The sequence below is a fragment of the Oncorhynchus mykiss genome, chromosome 8 (genome assembly GCF_013265735.2).
Source record: "Oncorhynchus mykiss isolate Arlee chromosome 8, USDA_OmykA_1.1, whole genome shotgun sequence".
Lineage (NCBI taxonomy): Eukaryota > Metazoa > Chordata > Actinopteri > Salmoniformes > Salmonidae > Oncorhynchus > Oncorhynchus mykiss.
The window spans coordinates 56,556,021-56,579,992 of record NC_048572.1 but is presented as its reverse complement, the minus strand read 5'-3'; the positions used below and the strand labels follow the sequence as shown (position 1 = coordinate 56,579,992).

Below are 23,972 nucleotides of genomic sequence, written 5' to 3'. Positions count from 1 at the left end.
TGCAGTTGTTACTGCTATATCTTTAGATAAAAGGGTATAAATAATTAACCCATCATCTATTGGATACATACATTTGTTCTAAATCATCACTTTCACCTTCTAAGTTTATCCTTGACCTTTGAAAAACCAATAGTTCTCCCTGAAGGGTCGAGTCATTAGAGTGAGATGAGTGGTGACAGGTAGAATACAAAGCACTATCTGATCTGTGAAATCAATGTGATCTCTGGTCCACAGATAACACTGTTTGGCCTGCACTTTTACACAGTAAAACACTCAACTTTCTCTCACTCCACAACAGTCCGACAGTCCTTGTCTGCACCCAATCGTACTGCACTTGCTTTGAGATCTCATAGAACAGAGAAAGAATGTCTGAAGAAGTGAACGATGCATGGAGGAAGAAACCATTTGAAGAAGGAAAGAAGAGGACCAGAGGACCAGAGGAGATATATCCGATGCTTTACTAAAGAATAGTAGATCATGCTGTGTCAGTGTAGGTCTCCTTGTACTGCTTCTGACCACCACCATCACCTCTGCCGTTGACTCAAAATGCAGGTAACTCAAACTTCTTATTTTGTTTCCCTTTTTCAAGACAAATTCACCAGCATACAGTAATCATATATACTTGAAATGTATCATCTACAGTATTGATCTTAATGTCATACAATAATGTTAAAATGACCTTTTGTATTTACTGTAGCCTACTGTATAGGACTTCCTTATTTCACTTTATAACTAGAGCTTACATGGTAATGATAGATAACCAGCTGTGACTAGGAGATAACTGTCCCTGTGGATACTGCTCGGGACCTCTGAGACGATCCTACCGTTTGCTACTGATGGACACATGCTAGACTTCCTTGTCCAAACTGGAGACATCAGGGAGAGAGACACACTGCATGCCACCTGGTATCACCGTGCCAACAAGTCAGAGATGAACAAAGCACTCCAAAGTATTGTATTTTGGTAAAATATGAATTGTTCTCTGAATTCTATGCAACTTTACCAGTATAGTACAGAAAGTGTCAACATCAAGTATACATTTGACAGTATACAGAGGGGATTTGCAGTAGTAAAAGCCTGGGTAGTGTTCATTAGGACACAACTTAGCAAAACGTTTAGCAAAGGGAGGGACTACCTGAATGTGTTTCTTATTGGACACATTCAGGTAGCCCCTCCTGGATGCAGTGCTCCAGTCAAAGAAAGGTATCAAATCTATCAATACAACTTTAAATATCAGTTAGGGCCTTAGCTTCTTCTGGTCCTTTAGTACAAATCAATAATGTCGATCAATTACCTAAAAGGATCAGCTGCACAACATAATATAGCACATTTAATCAACTGTTATATGTTGCGAAACCAGCTAGCTAGACTAATGATATTGATTCACTCGCTAAGGCTAGGGGTTCTAAGCCTAGCTGCAATTGGCCCAGCGTTGTCCGGGTTAGGGGAGGGTTTGGCCGGCCGGGATGTCCTTATCCCAATCCGCTCTAGCGACTCCTTGTGGCGGGCCGGGCTCATGCATGCTGACTTCGCCTCTCCCGAGTCCGTACGGGGGTTGCTTCAACAGGACAAGACTGTAACTACCAAATGGATGTCACGAAATTGGGGAGAAAAAGGGGTACAAAAAAGATGCACAATGCAGAAATCGCTTTCCCATTTCCTGGTTGCTAAAGTTCTAATAGTTCGCCTAATTTCAGTTTGTGTCAAAACAAGCAGTCATTGTGTAGAGAATCATTGTACCATCTAAACTGTCTATCTATATATATTTTCAGCTTTTTAAAGCTGGTGTACTCAATCGAAAGTAAAAGATACAAAAATGAAACTTAAGAACGGGAAGCATAGAAATAGCGCACATAGAATAGATCTACCGCTTCTTAGACTTGCTTTCAATGAAAATGACAGATCTATAACCTAAAATCCTATGTGAATTTGGTCATTTTATTGTTGCTTTAAATTACATGTAGCTTTAACAAGACTCCCTGGCAAAGCACAGCACTTGACTGGGTGCTGCTGCCACCTGGGGATGGAGTGTGGAAGTGGTAGTGTAGTGTCTAAATATGCTCCTAAGAACTAACCTACCTAACGCATACAACAGGTATATGATACTATTGTATTTGGACTCCTTCAGGCATAAAGCTGAACTTCAAAAGCATTCAGGCGGCGACTCCCTCCCTAGACTTCCTGAGCATGACAAACCAGACTAAAGGGATGAATCGACCAGTGTGGCTGAATACTGACATCCTCCCTGGGTCCAACGTCGCGGCCTTCTGACCTGTCATTAACGGATGTGAGTGAGTAGCCAGGAAAGAGCAATCCTATTCGCCAGATGTACGCCATCATCGAAAATGCCCCACAGAAAGTCACCTTTCCCCTCCACGCTGTAATGGCCAGAAATGGACGGCCTCTCAACAGCTGGCTGCTCAGTCAATCGCCAAGGTAACTGGAACTGCTCCTAAATACAGTAATTGATCTAGTTAGGACTTTCAAATCGTTCAATCACACTGGGAGGAGGTAACGAAAATATCTCAGGTTTGACTCGTTCACACTCACTAGTTATCACATTGGACAGCAACAAAGGATCTCCACTTTTGGTTAGACTGTTCTGAACTAGGAGCTTGAAACGTTTCTCGCAAAAAAACAATAGTGTGAACGACCTGCTGTTCGTCAGGGACAAACCCAACCTTGAACGGGTCTACTACCTGTCCCAGTTCAAAGAAGCTGCCAGTAAGAAAACCTGTGGAACTCCTAAATCCGTTGTATGAGGTAATTTACAGTAACTAACGTATGTCGTCATACAAATCATCATTAGCCTATTTGTTATTATTACCATTCCCCTTTCCGGTCTTGAAAATGTAATTACTTCACAATAAGGTATTTTCAACAACTAGTAAAACCAAATGGTATTTCCAACCAGTCCATCCTGATGTTAGGACTAAGTTGTATGTGTTTGTGTGATTGCAGAGCAGAGATCGGCCGAAAAAGTTATACCCTGGAGGAGACCTGATTTGACTAATTTCAGCCAAAATATTGAGATTGCCACTACATCCAGTGGAACAGTCACAGACCGAGCCTCACTGCTGTCAGGTAGATCTGGAGGGATTATGATGGGGTGCAACCTAAATGCCACCCATTGACAATTGCAACGATGGGTTATATACAGATGGGGGGGGGGGGGGGGGGGGGGGTTCATCACAATATGAGTCCAGTGACATTCATACTTTCTCAAATTGACAATTGAATACAGAGGTCAAATCTCCTGATTGCTTCATAACCTTACACAATGCCAGTGGGATGCTCATCATTCCAGTGGGATCTGGTTCTACCCAGCGGTGGACAGCTCCCTTCCAGAGTTCCCTCTCCAGGACTGCCTGGACCTGGTTCTGGCCTCCCCGAAGCCCTGGGGTACCTACCTGAAGATCCAGTCCCAGAGCTAGCTGGAGCCCTCTCTCCACTTCCTCAGCTCAGCCTACCACTGGGACCTCCTGTATGGCCCCGTCTCGGTCAACATGGCCCTGTTCCATGGTGCCTCCCAGACCCAGGGCTACATCTCCGGGAGGGGAGTTCCTCCACAGTCAACCAGGTCTTCTATATCACTCTGGCCCCTTGAAGCCCTGGGGGAGGGGTATACCGGGGCCATGGTGGAAGACATGGAGGAGGTACTGAGGGGGCCCTGGCAAGGAGTGTCACTGCAGGTGAGGGCCGAGCCACTAGGTAGGTCTGTGAAGGGGCAGAGGAGGCTTCAGGAGGGGCAGCCACGATACTCACTGACAATGGAGCACGGCATAGAAAGTGGGATCAGGAGGATGGACTACAGGCGATCATGGCCAACCTCTGAGAGTGAAGACAGAAGCTTGTTTTGTATATCTCTGAGAACTACCCCACTGGGTAAAAACTGGTTGAATCAACATTGTTTCCACATTATTTCAACCCCCCCCAAAAAAAATCGATGTGATGACTGAAAACGGATAGGATTTGCAAAAAGTAATCAAACAAGTGCATTCTTTTTTTCACCCAACTTTTTACCTAAATCCAATGACATGATGACCTTTTTTGTTGGTTTCACATTGAATTCATGTTAGTTGACAACTCAACCAAATGTAAATCAAAACTAGACATTGAATTGACTTCTGTGCCCAGTGGGACAGGTCTAAGATGTGAAGACATGATCGCCTTAAACGTCAGTTTGCTACATTTATTTGTTTTGTTGGATTTGAAGTTATAAAAAATAAAATCATGTCTTCAATTTCATCGTAAAATATTGATTGTACAATTATTAGCAATAATTGTCTACTCTTTTGTAATTTCTATTCAATATATCCCCCCTTTTTTAAATCGCCTTAGTTTAAGATAAAAATATCTTATCTAAGATACAATATTGTGTGTGAAAGGTGAAACATTTAATAGCCTCGTCATAAAAAACTAATTAATAATACATATCCGACATATCAAATGCAATTCTGACCCTTTATTGTCAAATAAAGTGCCCTTCTCAGAAAAAAAAGACATCTGGTTAGTATTCTTTCTCTGGAAAAGTTCAAACACTTTTAAAATGATTTTAAACATCATATTTTTCACAAGTTATGATTGGGAACATTGTTCAAAAACATATAGTTTTCCACACTAATAATCCTTGCTGTCAACATGGCTCAGCTTAGTGTGTGAAGAGGCCAGAGTGCTCTGGGCAGGCTTGAGCCAGGTCACAGGGGGTTGGGTGTCAATCTAATGAACACAGGTGGGGAGAATAGGGAGACTAAGTGCTTTAAGGGACAATCGTAATTACTCACAGCCACAAAAAAACATTCCTGGTCCCAGATCTGTTTTGCTAACTCCTACATTCATGGTCATTGTCAATGACCATAGGAGTTGGCAAGACTGCACAAACAAATCTGGGAATTAGGCTCCTTTCATAAACCATTCTAATAAAATAAACAGTTGAAGATAATCGGATCCTCTAAATGGCAGTGTGTTCAATCGATCAGTACAATGGTCATCAAGGGTGAGGGGGTCAGGGTGGTGAAGGATAAAGGGTTAGAGTTGTGTACGTTTTAGTATAGAGGAGGGTGGTTGGGACTGTGGGGTGGAGGCATGGTCAACCCTGTTCTCCTGGAGGAAGGTGTTACAGGTGCAGAAGATGCCGTAGAAGCTGGAGGAGAGCCCGGCGATGTCTGTGGAGATGTAGGGCAGGACCTCGGGAGACGCCTGGTTGAAGTAGGAGATCTAGGAGAGCCAGCACAAGGATAGGAGTGAACATCATCAATAACGGTGCAATCTGTCATGTTCATTTTCCCAGTGGAAATCCAAGGTACTTCAAGGCAAAAGGCAAACAATGACTTTTGCCAAGACCCACCGCTTTGGTTTAAAAACAAGTGCAGTGGGAGAACTTATGAGCAGACCTACAAAATGACAGTTTACACACTTTCTTACCTTGGAGATATCTTTGGAGACCTCCAGGATGCTGAAGCCGGCACACAGCACCTCTCCCCTGTTGTAGCCCTCTGTAGGAGGGTGTGTGGGTAGAGTGACCGAACGCAGAGCAATAACATAAGGGTCCCTTGGAAAGGCACAGAAAAACATTGTCACTCAATCGCTCTCACTCGCATGGTCTCCTTTCTTTTTTTCTGCCTGCCTGTGTCTGTCAGTCTGCCACTCACCCGCTGTCACACGGTGGTCTCCTGGAGGCCAGGAGGATGAAGTCCTGGACCTTCCCTCCCTGATTGGCTGAAGGGCTGTTACTGGCCCCATCCTGGCCTATGGAAGGAGTCACCACGCGGTACAGAAAGTCATCATCGTTCACCCTAAGAATCAGCTCACACCTCCTGCACAGGGAACGTCATGAAATCAGGAGAAGCCAGTGTGACACATTACACTGTAAATGTGGGGGAGGCCGCTGTGTACACTCTTGAGGCCTTATACGCCACCTGAGAGAGTCCAGAGTGTGCGTGCATACAGATACCCACTCGTAGTTTGGGTCCCACTCCACTCTCTTGCTTAAGTCAGAGAGCAACATAAAGGCCCTCTCAGCTGGGATGTCTATCTCCGTCTCGACCTTAAAACTCAACACCTGCTTCTGCTCCAGGGTGTACAGGCTCACCTGGTGGACAGAGGAGGATTACATAAACCAGGATTATAGCCCTTAGTTTAACATGGGCCCCGAGTTTTTCCTAGTTCGGTCATGTGATCAGGAAAAATTCAGGGCCCCCTTGGCCATAACCTGTGGTCCACTCTGCCTTGTGGTTAACCTAAAAGAGAGTCTCAAGAAAGCTCACCTTGTTTTTCTCAGAGTTTAACAACCAGTTGTTTCTGGCGGCCAGCATCTTCAGAGCAGACACGTTGTTGTAGCTGAGGTACACCTGCAGCCGTTCACGATACAGTCAAAGTCAGTTGTTACTACTATCACAGACTACTATCATATTACTACTGTATGTGAATAGGAATTGTTCCACTTTTCATATTTTACACTAATTTAGCTTCAAACACGGTAAGTGCAATGTTTTCATTGGGACAGTTAGACATGACATAGCACTTTTGCAATCACGTTATCACCCCGGCGATATGGTTTATATCTGATTTCACGGCTAACGTGATTGGACAGTCCATAAAACCCGGCACACGTATGAACTTTGTTTTTTACTGGTGACTGAGACATGCTTATTATTCTTCATCTTTCTTGACCAGCATTTCAACTCCTGTCGGTACTGTTTACCTCTCACGTCTAAGTTGTATCAACTGTTATGTTAAGAGAGAACCCGAGTGAGAACCAAAGCTTGTAGTCAGTGAGTACATTGAGACATTTGGGGCCCCCCTTCTCCTCCTTTACCTGGTTGCTGAGGTCCCACGGTACAGATAAGGGCACCTCTGTCTGCTTGCAGGATATTATGTACTTCCTGAATAAACACATAAACATATATTGGCACCTCCGTTTTGTGCCTTAATTCTAATTATGATCTAGATTTTGCAGTAATGTTAACAAATGGGCTCATCTGTTCACCTGTCGAGTCTGATCTTGTTTCTAGCGATGGCCTCCTGGTAACGTCTCATTCCCTCCTGTCAGTGAGATTCAGATCAGACAACAGGACAATATTGTGAAAATGGTTTAAAATAGGGCCCTTAGTTACTGTTTCTAACATTTTTAGTTAAAATGTGAACATTTATCTAATCTTGATCAGTTGTGAATGAGAATCAGGTGACTGACCAGCGGTTCGGGTCGTATCCTTGGCAACGTGCATGGCTTGCCTTCCTGGTCGCGGATTTCGAAGGTCATGAAGGCGCTGTTGATGTGTCTCAGAGGCTCCTCCCCCTGATAAGCCTCCGCACACACGCCCGCCTCCATGCTGCGACATCACGGGGACACTCACGTTACCATCTCAGGTCAGCAGGTCAGATCCAATGAAAGTTAATGAGTGAAACTTGAACTTATTAGAGATTGATCAATCCATTACCGGTAACACTTTAGAATAAGGTTACATTTGTAAAGGGTTTATAAAGGGTTTGTAATTACACTTTTTTTTTTATTCCGGGAATTAAGGCCTCATCTGAAGATCTCAAGTCATATTTTTGGTGTGGTTCGGAGAAATCCCTGACTTTGTGAGATCTGCCCATCTGTGAAACGCGATTGAAATAAAGACGACCCTGGAACGTGCACAGAATTCTGTGTTGACACTGACATCATGTGACAGTGCGTCAATTTCTATTCTGACTTGTAATGTTAAAGGGGATCCCTCAGGAGAATGGCCAGAAGGTTTCCACTTTCTTTTAAGCTATAAATATTGGTAGGCCTAACTCAATGCATGATCCGTAGGTTTTCACTTTCCTTAGAAAGGTATCTTTTCAGCAGTTATAAATGTTGGTAATTAATTTGTTAATGGGCAGTGGATTGTCACTTTAAAATAAGGTATACATTTTGCAGTTCTACATGTGGGTAAAACATCTATAGATTATTTGAGAGTTCACTCAGAGCTTAGACATACACGACATGACCAAAAGTATGTGAACACCTGCTCGCCGAACATCTCATTCCAAAATCATGGGCATTAACATGGAGTTGGTCTCCCCTTTGCTGCTATAACAGCCTCCACTCTTCTGGGAAGGTGTTCCACTAGATGTTGGAATATTACGAACAGTTCTTGTGCTGACACTGCTTCCAGAGGCAGTTTGGAACTCAGTAGTGAGTGTTACAACCGAGGACAGACGATTTTTATGCGCTGTACGCTTCAGCAATCGGCAGTCCCATTCTGTGAGCTTGTGTGGCTTACGACTTTGCGGCTGAGCCGTTGTTTCTCCTAGACGTTTCCACTTCACAATAAAATGACTTAGAGTTGACCGGGGCAGATATAGCAGGGCAGAAATTTGACTGACTTCTTGGAAAGGTGGCATCCTATGACGGTACCACTGAGCTCTGCAGTAAGGCCATTCTCCTGCCATGGAGGGTGCATGGCTGTCTATGGAGATGGCATAGCTGTGTGCTCTATTTTATACACCTTCCAGCAACCGGTGTGGCTGAAATAGCCAAATCCACTCATTTGAAAGGGTGTCCACATACTTTTGTATATATAGTGTACTTATAGGCAGTATTGGGTACTCATCACTACATACATGAGAAGATTCAACACTTTGTTAAATATGTCCAGTCAATGAATGCTGGGTATGAAGACCAAAACATTCCACGTTGTGAGAGGATACCTCCACTGTTTCACCAACCGAAGGTAATACGGTTACCATTTCACACCAGAGCATTCACCATTCTGTCAAAGAAAAGTGTGTTGACATCATCTGGGGTAACATGTTAAGAATGATGATTGAATAATGTCCTGGAAGTAAATTTGGCCAGGGCATCAAGGTTTCAAAGGTGGGTCCAGACACCATGAAAACCAACCTCTTCTGTTTCTGGGACAAAGCACCAATGCATCAAACCCAAAAGTAAGAAAATAAACTCTTGTTCAACTGTGCAACTATTGAAAATAAGGTTGCATGATGATACATAAGGATCTCTTTATAAATGGTTAATAACTGGAGGTAAATACTGGCTCAGTATTTGGCAAACACTGACCTGTTATTGCACTATTTTGACCAATGCGATACAACAATTTATTAATGGTTTATAATGCATTCACAAATGATCAAATAAATTGTTAATAACTTTATTATAACCCCTTTACAAATAGAGCCTTATCGTAAAATGTTCCCCCGATGACTCACCCAATAACATGAGCACAAGTACTCCCCCATTGATTTGAAAGACTCAAATACAACAACAACAAAAATCACTGTCAAACCAATTTATGATTTTGCTTTATACAGTAAATGATCTAAAGCTCACCTGTTCTTGAATGCATTGTTGACTATGGCTTTGAGGACCAGCCGGTCGCCCACGTGTGAGGGACCCCTGAAATGGAACATGTCTATGCTCTGCAGGGTGGGGTGAGCGTTACACAGACGACTGGAGAGGAGGAGGAGGATGACACAGAGGAGTAAAAAAAACAAACATTTAAATGTCATACGTTTTGTTTTATCTGGAATCAATGTGTAATAACATTACTACACTCGGGCTAGTGTCAAAATACAACCAATCTAGCTATGCAAAAATGTGATAGGTGCCCAGTCCAAAAAAGGGTTTATGAGCGCAATCCTATCACATCTTTGCGTATTTAAGAGAATTACAGATGGTGTGCATCTGGTGTGGGTGTTATACCTTGCAGCGATGGTAGCCACGTTCTCCATCCAGGCCATGATCTGTCCTCCGAACGTGTTGACCTGGTGGTTGGCATGAGTGGGAAGAACCAACTCAACACTCTCCACCCGTGTCCTCTCTGCTGGCACCGCCTTCTCAGCCTCCTGGACCTCCACTAAAACACACACACACACACACAGGTTATTACAGAACGTGTCAGCATACACAAATTCAATATTACTCAGCATGACGAGTCATACCCCATTACAGTTCCTGTAGTGGTGTTAGTCCTCCCGCAAAGGTCAATGCCACAGTAACTGACCTTGTTGGAAGGCCCTGTTAGCGAGCAGGTCCTTCATGATATCAGCGTGGACGAGCCTCATCCTCCTCCTCTCAGCTGCTAGACTGTGCTCCACCTGCTCCGCCTGTGTACAGGGGACCAACGGACGCAGCTGCACCTGTAGAGTGGATACCCGCAAAGTCAAGTTAATTGCCGATTACAGCAGAGAGCAGACACACACTCAACATTACTCAGCAGCAACACTTAAACGTCAACCCAGCATCTTTATAAAGGCACTCTCTCATCCAGTACCACCTTCCCTCCCGTGGTGCGCTGGCTGACAAACGTGGCAACCGCCCGACACACACTCCAGTGGGTATCACTGAACAGGTCTTCACAGCTCACCACAATGCCAACCTTTAGACACACACAAAGCATCAAAATATCAAAATCACCGGAATTTAACTATTGCGCAGTTGGAAATCAATCCGTTTGGATTTGGACTGGGTATATGTCATAGGGTTTGAATGTGGCCTGACCTCCATGCTGGTGTTGAAAGCTCGATTGACTTTGGCCTTGATGTTGACCACCTGTCCAACCCTGAAGAAACATACACACACACACACACATCCTTAAGTAAGCCATACTTTATCAGCAGTAGTTGTCATTAAGAGAGAATGCACACAACAAAAGAAGGCGACCTAACAACCCAGACACCTACCCAATAGTGTGTTCAAAGTGGATGTCGTCGACCGAGACAGTGACACAGGGACACCCAGCATGCCTTTCAGCTGTAGTGAGTAAATAAATAATGAGGTTGTACTTCCTGTCTAGAGAGTGCAGATTACAGTTAAGAACGGACTACTGTTCAACATACTATACATAGTGTGCCAAGCATAGGGCTCTCGTGAGTGCAAGAGTCACTTTCGTTTTGTCACAGCAGCACATCAGTAGGAAAAGTGTGACCCTTCAGTCCCGGGATACTGTCCATTAGCCTAACCTGACTATGTTTTCTCCCCCTAAACAAAAGTGACAAATTGTTATGCCAGAGTCAAAGAGTCTACAAAGTATATTTCATCTGTTGTTATAAGCATAGCCTATTATTCCAGATGGTCAGTAACCGTGGAGTACTCAGACGTCAAGTAGCAGTGGAGTACTCAGACGTCAAGTAACAATTGAGTACTCAGACGTCAAGTAACAATTGAGTACTCAGACGTCAAGTAGCAGTGGAGTACTCAGACGTCAAGTAGCAGTGGAGTACTCAGACGTCAAGTAACAACTGAGTACTTAGACGTCAAGTAACAACTGAGTACTCAGACGTCAAGTAACAACTGAGTACTTAGACGTCAAGTAACAACTAAGTACTCAGACGTCAAGTAACAGTGCAGTACTCAGACGTCAAGTAACAGTGGAGTACTCAGACGTCAAGTAACAGTGGAGTACTCAGACGTCAAGTAACAGTGGAGTACTCAGACGTCAAGTAACAGTGGAGTACTCAGACGTCAAGTAACAGTGGAGTACTCAGACGTCAAGTAACAGTGGAGTACTGACGTCAAGTAACAGTGGAGTACTCAGACGTCAAGTAACAGTGGAGTACTCAGACGTCAAGTAACAGTGCAGTACTCAGACGTCAAGTAACAGTGGAGTACTCAGACGTCAAGTAACAGTGGAGTACTCAGACGTCAAGTAACAGTGGAGTACTCAGACGTCAAGTAACAGTGGAGTACTCAAGACGTCCTAGAAACATCACCGCTGGTTTTACCTGTGAAGATAACGCTGGTCAGTGTCACCAAATATTACAGTGTTACAATGTGTTGACATTTCATAGTGAAAAACTATGCCATCATTATATACGCAAAGGGCTTCCTGAGCATGATGTGGACGTGTACGCGATATTATGACTCAATCATGTCTTAGTAAAAGTTTCTTAGGTTTCATAGCAATGCAACCTAATCATGTCTTACTAAGGAACTTCAGTCCCATTGCCCTTTAGTGTTCTTAGTTTAAACCTGCGTTGCTGTTCTTCTCCATTTGTGTTTTGTCTGGACCCCAGGAAGAATAGCATCTGTTTCTTCAACAGCTAATGGGGATCCGAATAAAAATCCTTAAAATGATCATCCAAAATGGACCAATAAGCATATTCCCACAAGCCTACTGTGAGCAAGAGAACACACACCTGACAGACAGGCTGTAGAGTCCATCCATTTGAGCAGCTCTCCCACGCTGAGCTCCTGGCGGTGGTTGGCATGGCAGGGCATCACTATCTGGCTCTTCTTCACCTCTGTTGGGTTCCTGTACTCCTCCCCATTTTGGTGTCTGCTCATTTTAGGGGTCCCGGAGATGCTTTCTCTAGGAAAAGACATATGTTAGTTAATGCGTTTCATTTGGGTGACCTACAATGACCAACATGTTACACATAAAAATAGGCTTTAGCCAGCAAATACAGAAATACCTACCATCTAAAATGAAATATAGAATATGCTTTATAATTCCTGGGTTTTATAATCCCTGGGTCTTCAAAGGGTTAAATAGAAAGAGCAGTAGCAAAGTTAACTGGCAGTAGAGCTCGCCTGCTCCATGACTCACCTGAACTCAAATATACACAGTAGGTGTGACAGATTCTTGCGCAGTGCCAGTGATTGCAAAATCTTGTTCTGCTATAGGAGCTTCCCTTAGACAGCTAAGTAGCAGCAATGCTAGTTCATTCTATTCGACAGCTGCAAGTACCGTCGTAAAAAACGTAGCAGCACATTAACTAAATTAAATCTGAGCTACCAGCATGAATGGACACTGCACTAGTGATCGCAAAGGTAGCTAACTGCAGAGAAAAGTTCACTCCAAAGTACAAACATGAAATCAAAATGCCCACGCAGCAGTGGAATCAGGATACGACGAAGATAATTTGATTTTGTTTATTCATTTACCTCAAAAGGTATAACACGCACGGAATATTTCGAGATTGGGTTTTTCCAGATCGCGTACTCTGCCCATGTAGTGTCGACAACCTCCGACGCGCTTCAGGTGGTTATGATATTGTGATCGGACCGTTTTAGTGACTGTGGGTAGGACGTGACGCTAACACCCTCCACATTTTAAGGTGGAATGGATCATTTCACCGGCATATTTCAATGTATCTTGAGTACGACATTTAGTCCATTTTAATTGTGTGACATCTGTAACCACTCAATAAGTTATGGAAACATTTTTTTAAAAATTTTATAATGTGTTTATCATAATTACATAGAAATATAGACGCAACATGTGAAGTGTTGGTCCCATGTTTCATGAGCTGAAATAAAAGATCCAAGAAATGTTCTATTTGCACAAAAAGTTTTTCTCAAATTTTGTGCACAAATTTGTTTACATTCCTGTTAGTGAGTATTTCTCCTTTGCCAAGATTATCCATTTAAAATGACAGGTCTGGCATATCAAGAATTTGATTAAACAGCATGATCATTACACAGGTGCACCTTGTGCTGGGGACAATAAAAGGCCACTAAAATGTGCAGTTTTGTCACACAACACAATGCCACAGACGTTTCATGTTTTGTGGGAGACTAAAATTGGCATGCTGGTCTGCAGGAATGACCACCAGAGCTGTTGCCAGATCATTTAATGTTAATTTCTCTACCATAAGCCACCCCCAACGTCCTTTTAAAGAATTTGGCATTACGTCCAACCGGCCTCACAACCGCAGGCCACGTGTAACCACGCCAGCCCAGAACCTCCACATCCGACTTCTTCACCTACGGAATTGTCTGAGACCAGCCACCCGGACAGCTGATGAAAATGTGGGTTTGCACAACTGAATAATTCCTGCACAAACTATTAGAACCCATCTAATCTGCATGCTTGTTGTCTTCACCGGGGTCTTGACCTGATTGCAGTTTGTCGTCGTAACCGACTTCAGTGGGCAAATGCTCACCTTCGATGGCCACCTGCATGCTGGAGAAGTGTGCTCTTCATGGATGAAGAGCACACAACTGTACAGCGTTGTGTGGGCAAGCAGTGTGGGCAAGCAGTTGGCAAGCAGTTTGCTGATTCCAAAGTTGTGAACAGAGTGCCCCATGGTGGTGGTCTGGTTATGGTATGGGCAGGCATAAGCTACAGACAACAAACACAATTGCATTTTATCAATGGCAATTTAAATGCATAGAGATACTGTGACAAGATCACCAGACATGTCACCCATTTAGCATATTTGGGATGTTCTGGATCGACAGCGTGTTCTAGTCCCCACCAATATCCAGCAACTTCGCACGGCCATTGAAGAGGTGTGGGGCAACATTCCACAGACCACAATCAACAGCCTGATCAACTCTATGTGAAGGAGACGGGTCACACTACACGAGGCAGATGATCACACCAGATACTGTTCTCTGATCTACACCCCTACCTTCTTTTTTTTTAAGGTACAGTATCTGTGACTAACAAATGCGTATCTGTGTTCCCAGTCATGTGAAATCTGTAGATTAGGGCATAATTCATGTATTTCAATTGACTGATTTCCTTATATGAACTGTAACTTAGTAAAAATCTTTGAAATTGTTGGATGTTGCGTTTTTTGTTGAGTGTAATTCAAAACCACAACAGTCCGAGGGTAGAGAAACACAATCAAACGTTTGACTATGATGAGATAGATTATCTAGGGTTTCTGTATTTTCAGATATGACAGTATTGACAGTAGAAATGGGAAGGTTATTGTTGTTGTTCAGGCGCTGATTTTTGCAGCTCACACAGCTCCGTTCAGATAAAGGGACAGGAACCTCTGGAATGTTTTATACTTGTACCCCGACAGACCTGGAGGAATCTGAAGAGGCAACCCAGAGAGAAGAAGAAAAACCTGGTCATATGTTTTCAAATAGCTTTTGTATAAAAATCTAAGTTACTAAGTAAAAATGGATTCACTGTTACTATCCATTTCTGTTTATAACAAATGTGTGACAATTGTGGGACCGGTAAAACTGCACAGCTGTACAGTGTATTTTGTAACTGTTAGATTATGTCCAAAATGAAATCTAGAATCGGCTTCCTATTTCGCAAACAAAGCATCCTTCACTCGTGCTGCCAAACATACCGTTGTAAAACTGACTATCCTACCGATCCTTGACTTTGGCGATGTCACATTTACAAAATAGCATCCAACACTCTACTCTGCAAATTGGATGCAGTCTATCACAGTTTTGTCACCAAAGCCCCATATACTACCCACCACTGCGACCTGTATGCTCTCGTTGGCTGGCCCTCGCTTCATATTCGTCGCCAAATCCACTGGCTCCAGGTCATCTATAAGTCTTTGCTAGGTAAAGCCCTACCTTAGCTCACTGGTCACCATAGCAACACCCACCCGTAGCACGCGCTCCAGCAGGTATATCTCACTGGTCACCCCCAAAGCCAATTCCTCATTTGGCCGCCTTTCCTTCCAGTTCTCTGCTGCCAATGACTGGAACGAACTGCAAAAATCACTGAAGCTGGAGACTCATATCTCCCTCACTAACTTTAAGCACCAGCTGTCAGAGCAGCTCACAGATCACTGCACCTGTACATAGCCCATCTGTAAATATTCCATCCAACTACCTCATCCCCCATACTGTTATTTATTTGATTTATTTTGCTCCTTTGCACCCCAGTATCTCTACTTGCACTCATCTTCTGCACACCTATCACTCCAGTGTCTAATTGCTATATTGTAATTATTTCACCACTATGGCCTATTTATTGCCTTACCTCCCGTATCCTACCTCATTTGCACAACCTATATATAGACCTTTTCTATTGTATTATTGACTGCATGTTTGTTTATTCCATGTGTAACTGTTGTTGTTTGTGTTGTACTGCTTTGCTTTATCTTGGCCAGGTCTCAGTTGTAAATGAGAACTTGTTCTCAACTAGCCTACCTGGTTAAATAAAGGTGAAATAAATAAAAACACGTCAGTCAAATCCTATGTATCTGTAGGTGTATTGACTGGTTTTGCTGAGAGATAAACAGTAGTATTACCTTTATGGTTCTGCTCCTGGTAGACCTGGACACTCTGCAGGTCGATGGTGGGAGAGATGGGATAGAACGTCTCAAGGACGTGGTCTGCTGTGCTTTTGACCTCCTCCTTACCAGCAAGCATTGGGAGAGGGGCCATGCTCTTGAGCAGTAGCCCGTTCTGTTCTCACACGTGGAACAAGTCTTCACCTGGGAGGGAAAAGGGGACCAATAACAGGTGCAATATAACGGCTAAGCTATTGATCAATGTATGTAGTAATCTATGGCTGGCAGTTTACAAACTTTTATTTTTATTTTGTGTGAGCATTTACCCACTTTTAGCAGGAAAATGCATTCAAAGTAAAGGGAATGTTTCTTTACTTACCGCGAACGGCGATCAGCGTTTACCCAACTATTTGTTTTACCACTACATCGCTGATGGCTGGGATTCAATGCAAGTTGCGTTATAGTGCAGCGCAATAAACAGCAAACAACGCGCCTTTAAAAAGGCATTTTTCCCCTGACGTTCGCGGACACTGCATTAATGGTTAGCGCTACACATGTCGGCTGAAGCGTAAATTACTATTAGAAGTTTGTTATATTGTGCTATAACACCTTGTATTGAATCCGGGCCTATACTCCCCTACATATTTATCTGGACAGTGAAGCTAAACTTTAAATTTGTCTTTACACTAAATTTCGCTCTAACTTTAAATACCGGCTCTATACTTATTTGCGGGTATTTTCATACATGTCTTTTTAACGTTTAGAAAATACTTGATGTCAAAGTCAAGTGTTCACATGGGTGTATAAGCACATGTTTATGTGAGAAAAGTCATAAGCATGTAGCCACGTGTGAGTCACCAGAAATTCCGGGTACACCATATGCTGGGGGCGGCAGGTAGCCTCACGGTTAGAGCGTTGGGTCAGTAACCGACAGGTTGCTAGATCGAATTCCCGAACTGACAAGGTGAAAGGTGATATGTTGTTCTGCCCCTGAACAAGGCAGTTAACCCACTGTTCCTATGCCGTCATTGTAAATAACAATTTGTTCTTAACTGATTTGCCTAGATAAATAAAAGGTTAAATTAAACAATGGATCACAAAATGGTTGTACTGAATGATGTCAATATGTTTGTCTTTTTATTAAGTTATTAATCTACAGGTTTTTGTAGGGTAAGGGTGTTTTATGTCAAAAACTTTTTTTTATCAAGCAGCTAATACTGAAAATACTAACCATTCTATCTATATTAATTGAGGGTCAATTTGCAGATGCATTTATCGTCAGGATACAGATTACTGCTAACTCAATTGCAAATTAGCCACAGAAACCCAGTGGTTCTACTTTGGGGGGTGTTATATAAATATTCATACACATAGCTCATATAAACAAAGACATTCCGTCGTAAGAACACATACACCCAGCCATAAGACTGACCCCCTCTTCCTTACATAAACACACATCTCATCTCCCTCTAACTGGCCGGTCCCAAGAGCAAAGGACTTTTGCTGTGCACCAATGGGGCCCGCTCTGGCTAGAGCAAGGCCCGCCTCCAACCCTCCGACCAGTCAAGAAGACCGAAACGACAAGACTCCACCTACTTTATTCTATGTATAAAAATGAATGTAACCGTAGTATAAAGCCTCTTTTTCACCTGGCTCCTTGCCGAGTTATGTGAACTAGGTCCGTGCACGTAAAACTGCGGGACAAGATATCTCTGACTCATTAAAACTGTCTTTTGTTACAACTGAAATCCACTCTGTCCAGCGTCCGTGATTTGGTCTCAACTCTCCAGTATTTAATCACTAACAGGGGTGTCAATGTAACAGTATAACTTTAGTCCGTCCCCTCGCCGGGCTCGAACCAGGGACCCTCTGCTCACATCAACAACTGACACCCACGAAGGATCGTTACCCATCGCTCCACAAAAGCCACGGCCATTTCACATCGGTTACATAGACGGCAGTCTACGATCGGAGGGAAGCCAGTCCTACGCCACCATATCTGACTCGCTTAGACATGATGAGAGAGCAGTATGGGCTCACCTGGAGTCTGTCCTAAGAGATGTCAAGAACAAGAATCCACAAATCATGACACTCCACATGATGAGCTACGGTCCCATCACCCAATACAGAAACAAGAAGGACATGTATCTACTTCGCACTCTGCCACATAGTTACGGATTCAAACAAATCACCTGGAACCTTTCTGAAAAAGGCCCACGGGAAGGGGGCATCAGATGGCATGGGTTCACCACACCTTCCCCCTCGGATACTTTGTTGGATCGAACAACAGAAATGGAAGTGAATGAGGACATACAGCTCACTCAGCTTACACTTTCTACCAATCTTCTTTAACAAACCATCTCCCTTTTCCCCCAACATTTTTAAGTCATTCGAAATGAGGGGTCATCCAATGAAAAAACAAATATATTTATTATACTGTAACTTAGTATAATATAACTTATCCTTAATGTTGAATATTTGAGACCACACATTTATTCATGTTTTTTTGCTTGAAATAATGGTCCGAAAACCTTAATGATTTGTCTATTTCAGGCACACCCGTTGCTGACAGGTGTATAAAATCGAGCACACAGCCATGCAATCTCCAAAGACAAACATTGGCAGTAGAATGGCCTTACTGAAGAGCTCAGTGACTTCCCATGTGGCACCGTCATAGGATGCCACCGTTCCAAAAAGTCAGTTCGTTCAATTTTTGCCCTGCTAAAGCTACCCTGGTCAACTGAGGACTGGCCACCCCACATAGCCTGGTTCCTCTCTAGGTTTCTTCCTAGGTTTTGGCCTTTCTAGGGAGTTTTTCCTAGCCACCGTGCTTCTACACCTGCATTGCTTGCTGTTTGGGGTTTTAGGCTGGGTTTCTGTACAGCACTTTGAGATATCAGCTGATGTACGAAGGGCTATATATATAAATAAATTTGATTTGATTTTGAACTGTAAGTGCTGTTATTGTGAAGTGGAAACATACATCTAAAAGCAACAACGGCTCAGCCGCGAAGTGGTACAAGCTCACAGAACGGGACTGCCGAGTGCTGAAGCGCGTAAAAAATGGTCTGTCCTGGGTTGCAACACTCACTACCGAGTTCCAAACTGCCTCTGGAAGCAGGCAGAGAGAAGCAAACGCTGCCTTCTCCGATGGGCCCAGAGAGCAAATCAAATGCACTATAGGCCTACTGCTCAGATGACTGTCTGCAGCACTCTGGCTGGGCCTGCCGGGAAGGCAGAGTTTACACCTTCAGACACATGAAATGGTTCAAAATAGCAAAGAGATGCTGTTTTTATGAGTGAATTCATGTTTCAGTCCATACTCAGCACTGTCAACACGTTGTATTCAACACTTTTTATAAGCCATAAAATGTGAGTTCTTCCTACTTCCACTCAGCGCCTCAACTAGCACAGCAGCAGTAATGAATGAGTAGGAAAGTGTTGTATTCGCGAACGTGACAAATAAACTGATTTGATGCGCTCGTTTTGAGATCAGAGCGAGAGCTGCATGTAGCCACGTGTGCACATTTTGTTCATGGACAAACTATTTTTACTATTTTATCTGTGGATTAATTGTCGGAGTAGATGACCTTGTACATTTAAGGTAAAATAACCCAATGTTTATATCCCTGGACAAATTAGTTAGCAACAGCTAGCTAAATTGCCATAAATGTGTAATGATTTTCGACCTGTCCCCAAATCAATATAGTTTGTTTTGATATTTCAACCAACGTGACCTGATCGCGTCTGGTGTGGATGGACGAAAATCAACATGCGTCAGTGTTCACAATTAACGCGAGTTGGAAGTTGCACATGACGTTAAAGTTTGCTCAGAAAACCTGAAATTTGCACCAGAAAAAAATGGAGGGAACTTTGTGTGAGACAGACACATGGCTATTTTTTTCGATTGGCTTAAGGCATGAGTATGCGGAATTGATGAATACACAAATACTCAGACAAACAGTGATATAGCGTACTGTAGCGCCCTCGACAGGGATATTCTGTAACAATCAATCAGACGGATAGCTACCAAATATATTTGTTTCCCTCGCATCTAGCTGCCTGATACAGCTGGCCAGTTGATCGTAAAGTAGGGTGAATTATACAGCTAGTTAAAGGTAGCTGCAAGTCCAGTGGCTAGCCAGGAGTTCGTATGAAATGTATAGGCTACTCTCCGGTGAACAACACTGTGCACTTTGTCCACTGCCAGTCTTATCAACAGCTTACTGAACACGGTTGTTTGAATACATTCCATAAAGTACATTGCTTGGTGTATGTTTTTAAGCATACGAAAACATCCCCATTGCCAGTCAAACATTTTAAGCACAATTGTTTCAGTGGTTTAAACGACGGGATGAACACTAAGATTCGTAATAGCGGTGTTGAAAACATCCTCACTCACATCTATCACGTTTACTGCTCACGGGGTCTCCACCCGGATCATAAACACGGTGAAATTAGCGAAAGGGAGGGGTTTGGCCGAGAGCGACTTCGCTTCCTTTACTTCTTCTTCGATGAGGTTTAACGGCGGTTGGCATCCAAACACTTTTGCATTACCGCCACATACTAGACTGGAGTATAACTCCCTTATACTTAGCTTGAAAATTCAAATAAATCAACAAAAATACCTTACACTCAAACGCACCACCCTACTCCACTAGTCCTACCTCAGGCCAACAGCTTGAAAGGACAAGACACTCAACACACCCTGTAACTCTTCTGACAAGTCTTGTACACCCAAATACCTCTCTGCAGCTGCCACCACAACCTCATTTTTCAGCGACTTTTGTTCCATCCCTCCAGTACAGTTGATAACCATTTCTATAAACACTAAAAATCTAATCTTACTCAAGCATATATCACTTGTTGACCTATCTCTCTGTACTTGTACAGATATACTACTCACACCACTCCTTTCAGGATCCCTCCCACCCCAACCCATCTTCCTCTACTTTCTTCACTGCCTCAGCATATGACAACTTCTGCACTACTCTAATCCCGGAAACCTCAACCTGCCTCTCTCGCAACTGACATTTCTGATCCCCAGCCCTATGGGCACCCTTCCAATTAACACATACCATTACTTTCCCCAATGCTACTCATTCCTTTGTCTCATGCCCTTCTGCACACTTCTCACACTTAAGAACCTCCTTCGTACACACTGCTGCCACATGCCCATAAGCTTGACACCTGTAACAACGTAATGTATTAGTATCAGAGAACTTCACCACACCTACCCCCTCCGATACTTCGCCCTCGTTCACTTCCATTTCTCTTGTCTTCGATCCGATGTACAGCTCACTCTGCTTACACTTTCTACCAATCTTCTTTAACAAACCATCTCTATTTTCCTGCCATTTTTAAACGATTCAAGCTCACCCTCTTCCTACCCCTCTCTCTCTTCAACCTCCTCTGCCTCTCTTTTTCCCTCATTCCTCCTTCATATTCCAAGTATGTCTCCTTATGATAATACTGCACTTCTCCTGACATCTTATTATTGCCCTCTCAAGGGATGCCATTTTCCTTATCTCCAGCGCGTCCAGTCCAGACACAACAACGCGTCCCTCTGCACAATGAATGGACCAAAATTAAATTATTTGTTTCGCACTTCAGCAGCAGCAGGCATCAGTGAACCACTAATAATAATACTATTTAAAAACCATATCTGCTAGTAATCAAAAGAGGCCAGTTCTGTAAATCAATGGGCTTCACGTGAGGAAATTCTAATTTCCTTAACACAACGGAAATCACAATTTCACAACACATTCCCCCCAGAAGTGAAAGAGGAAGTGACAACTTTGAGAATTTTACTTCTGGGTAAACAAGATAAGTAGTACGCTATTTCATATTGATGAGCCTAGTTTTATACCCTTTACAAATATACAATATCAGTTAATCAGGGAAAGAATTGCTGCTTTAGAATCATATTTTCAAGACAAACGATTTAACACTGTCATCACTAAAAGGGTTTGGATTATGACAATGGTATGAATGATAGAATGGAATGACATCATAAATAAGGAGTACTCAAGAAGAGACACAGCTGTGTTGTCTTCTTCAGATCACCTCCATATATCCCTGTTTTGTGCCAACAAGACATGCAGGAGGCAGAGATGGCAAGGAGGCAACAGGAGAAGGAAACAAAGGAGAGACAGGAAGAGATAGAGAATTTCAGGGTACAAGAGGATAAGACAAAGGCAGAAAAATATGAAAGAAAAACAGGACAGAAGACATGGGGGAACACAGATATGGAGAGTGTGAAACAGGACAAAGAGAGGGTCCAGAGAAAGCTGGAGCCTGCTGTCCCTGTGCTAAAAGCAAGGGTCATTGAGTGCAAGCCCAGGCCGAAACCAGACCTGATACCTGAGTATGGACTCAAGCCCAAGGCTGACCCAGCACCCAGGCCCAGGGCTGAGAAGGCAGACATGGAGCTGCTGGACATTGAGGATGAGGAGTGTGAGGATGAAGAGTTGGCTCTCATGGGCAACAAAAAGATTATGCGTTCCTCAGATCTGGAAGAAGCCCAGCATGAGCTTCAAAGGGGGGCTAAGGAGGCCAGGCGTAGAGGCCAGGCCGAAGCCATCGAGAAATGTTACAGACACATCGGCTCTAGTAATATTAGTAAAGAAGACAGCGCACCACCTATGAATGTTGCCAATAGTAAGACTAATGGAGATATGGAGGGAGGAACCTATTCCTCAAACAGTAATGAGGCAGACGAGAGAACTACCAAAGTGGACAGCGTGACTGGGAAAGTGATTGGCTGGGTGAACAGAAAAGTCAAAGAGAGAAATGAGAGAAAGATTGCAAGAACATACTGGAGGGAGGAGACTCAAAGTGATCAGTTGTACATAAACGGTGTAGTGGTTTGCAGCCGTGCCCAGCGGGAGAGAGAAAAGAGGGCAAAACTCCTCAAAGGTGAGCAAACCAGACGGAGGCTGGAAAGACGCTGGCAGGAGTGGGAGAAGAGGTACAGAAGAAAGAACACACTGAAGAGGGTACAGAGAAATGGGCTCTGGTACAGGGAGTTGGAGGACAAGAACAGCAGCCAGGGTAGTCATGAGGACAACTCACTGCCTGATGGAGCAGATGAGGCTGACGGTGATGAAGAGGTGGAATACCTTTTAATGTATGGGCCCTGCGACTGTGAACTCTGCAGGGACGGATACACATGTCTCTGGTACAGTTATGACAAGGAGGATACAGACCCCAAGGAGGCTAGGAGCAAGCGGAGGAGGATAATCAATTGGATCAATACAAGAGTCAAAGAAGATTATCGCAAGAGAATCAACACAACCTTTAACATCCAGAGTTTAGTATGCAATGATTATGCCATTTACGGAAACGCCATCCTTCGCCAATGGGACCTACAGAAGATCATACGGCGGGAACTCGTAAAAAAGGAGGAAAGAAGACAAAGGCTGGAGAAGCGCTGGAAGGAGTGGGAGAAAGCGAGGGCTCAGAAGATAAAAACAATTCTTCAGGAGAAGAAGGCAAAGGAACAGGTCAGGCTCAATAGGCTGATAGACCTGAATCTAGAGGCAGACCAGAAGATCAAGGAGTTCATTGCTGCCAATCCAGGAATCCAGTCCCAGTACCCTGGAGGTCATACCAGGATGGAGATGATGGGACGTTGGGACATGGGCTACCAGAGGGAGGAGACTCAGGGCCAGGAGGGCAGAGTAGGGCCTGCTACTGTACAAAAGTCCACTGCACCTCTGCGGACCAAGAAAATAAGCAAATGGCAGAAGTTGCAAAAATGGTAAAGAATAGAGCTAGAGGGGAGCTGAATATGAGCTGTACTACTGGTGACAACAGTAATTTATGTGAATTCCTGAATAGCAAAAATGTAATGGTGGAATAATGTTCACATTACCAAGATGCTAATTTATCTCATCATTTTTGCAGGTTTTACACGATCCAACTGTGAAAAGTCCAGCCCCAGAATGATCATATGAAAGTTATTTCCTAATAAATATTTTGGAAGTAAAATGAAAATCCAAACGGAATCAATTATATACGGATCCTATCAGATACTATTCCCT

General features: G+C 43.4%; 1 protein-coding gene and 1 pseudogene across 7 annotated transcripts; one reads left to right on the top strand and one right to left on the bottom strand.

Annotated features, from left to right (window-relative positions):
• The first annotated feature begins 546 nt into the window (after positions 1–546).
• Positions 547–3,031, top strand: LOC118965627 (annotated as a pseudogene).
• Positions 3,032–4,445: 1,414 nt separating this feature from the next.
• Positions 4,446–21,647, bottom strand: LOC110530195 (acyl-coenzyme A thioesterase 11). 7 transcript variants are annotated; one of them, XM_021613066.2, is made up of 18 exons: positions 20,673–21,647; positions 15,946–16,131; positions 14,748–14,757; positions 12,124–12,296; positions 10,669–10,738; positions 10,487–10,547; positions 10,260–10,364; positions 9,990–10,125; positions 9,689–9,842; positions 9,317–9,436; positions 7,193–7,331; positions 6,989–7,044; positions 6,818–6,884; positions 6,267–6,350; positions 5,958–6,091; positions 5,652–5,816; positions 5,425–5,551; positions 4,446–5,217 (listed from the first exon to the last, which is right to left on the bottom strand). In XM_021613066.2, exons 2-18 carry the CDS (start codon positions 16,079–16,081, stop codon positions 5,029–5,031), a joined length of 1,926 nt encoding a protein of 641 aa, XP_021468741.2. In that variant the 5' UTR covers positions 16,082–16,131; positions 20,673–21,647; the 3' UTR covers positions 4,446–5,028. The 7 variants fall into 7 exon arrangements, with proteins under 7 accessions (XP_021468741.2, XP_021468740.2, XP_021468742.2 ...); XM_021613065.2 differs by lacking the exon at positions 20,673–21,647 and adding an exon at positions 20,330–20,651; XM_021613067.2 differs by lacking the exon at positions 20,673–21,647 and adding an exon at positions 20,330–20,651 and having other exon boundaries at positions 10,263–10,364.
• Between the last annotated feature and the right edge of the window lie 2,325 nt (positions 21,648–23,972).

Bases quoted from the DNA above. Each gene is read 5' to 3' on its own strand.
- LOC110530195 (XM_021613066.2), bottom strand. From the start codon at position 16,081: ATGGCCCCTCTCCCAATGCTTGCTGGTAAGGAGGAGGTCAAAAGCACA. The intron at 9,437-9,688 runs GTATAACACCCA...CCTCCTCTCCAG, and splicing joins GTGGCTACCATCGCTGCAAG to TCGTCTGTGTAACGCTCACC. The intron at 7,332-9,316 runs GTGAGCTTTAGA...GTGATGTCGCAG, and splicing joins AACAATGCATTCAAGAACAG to CATGGAGGCGGGCGTGTGTG.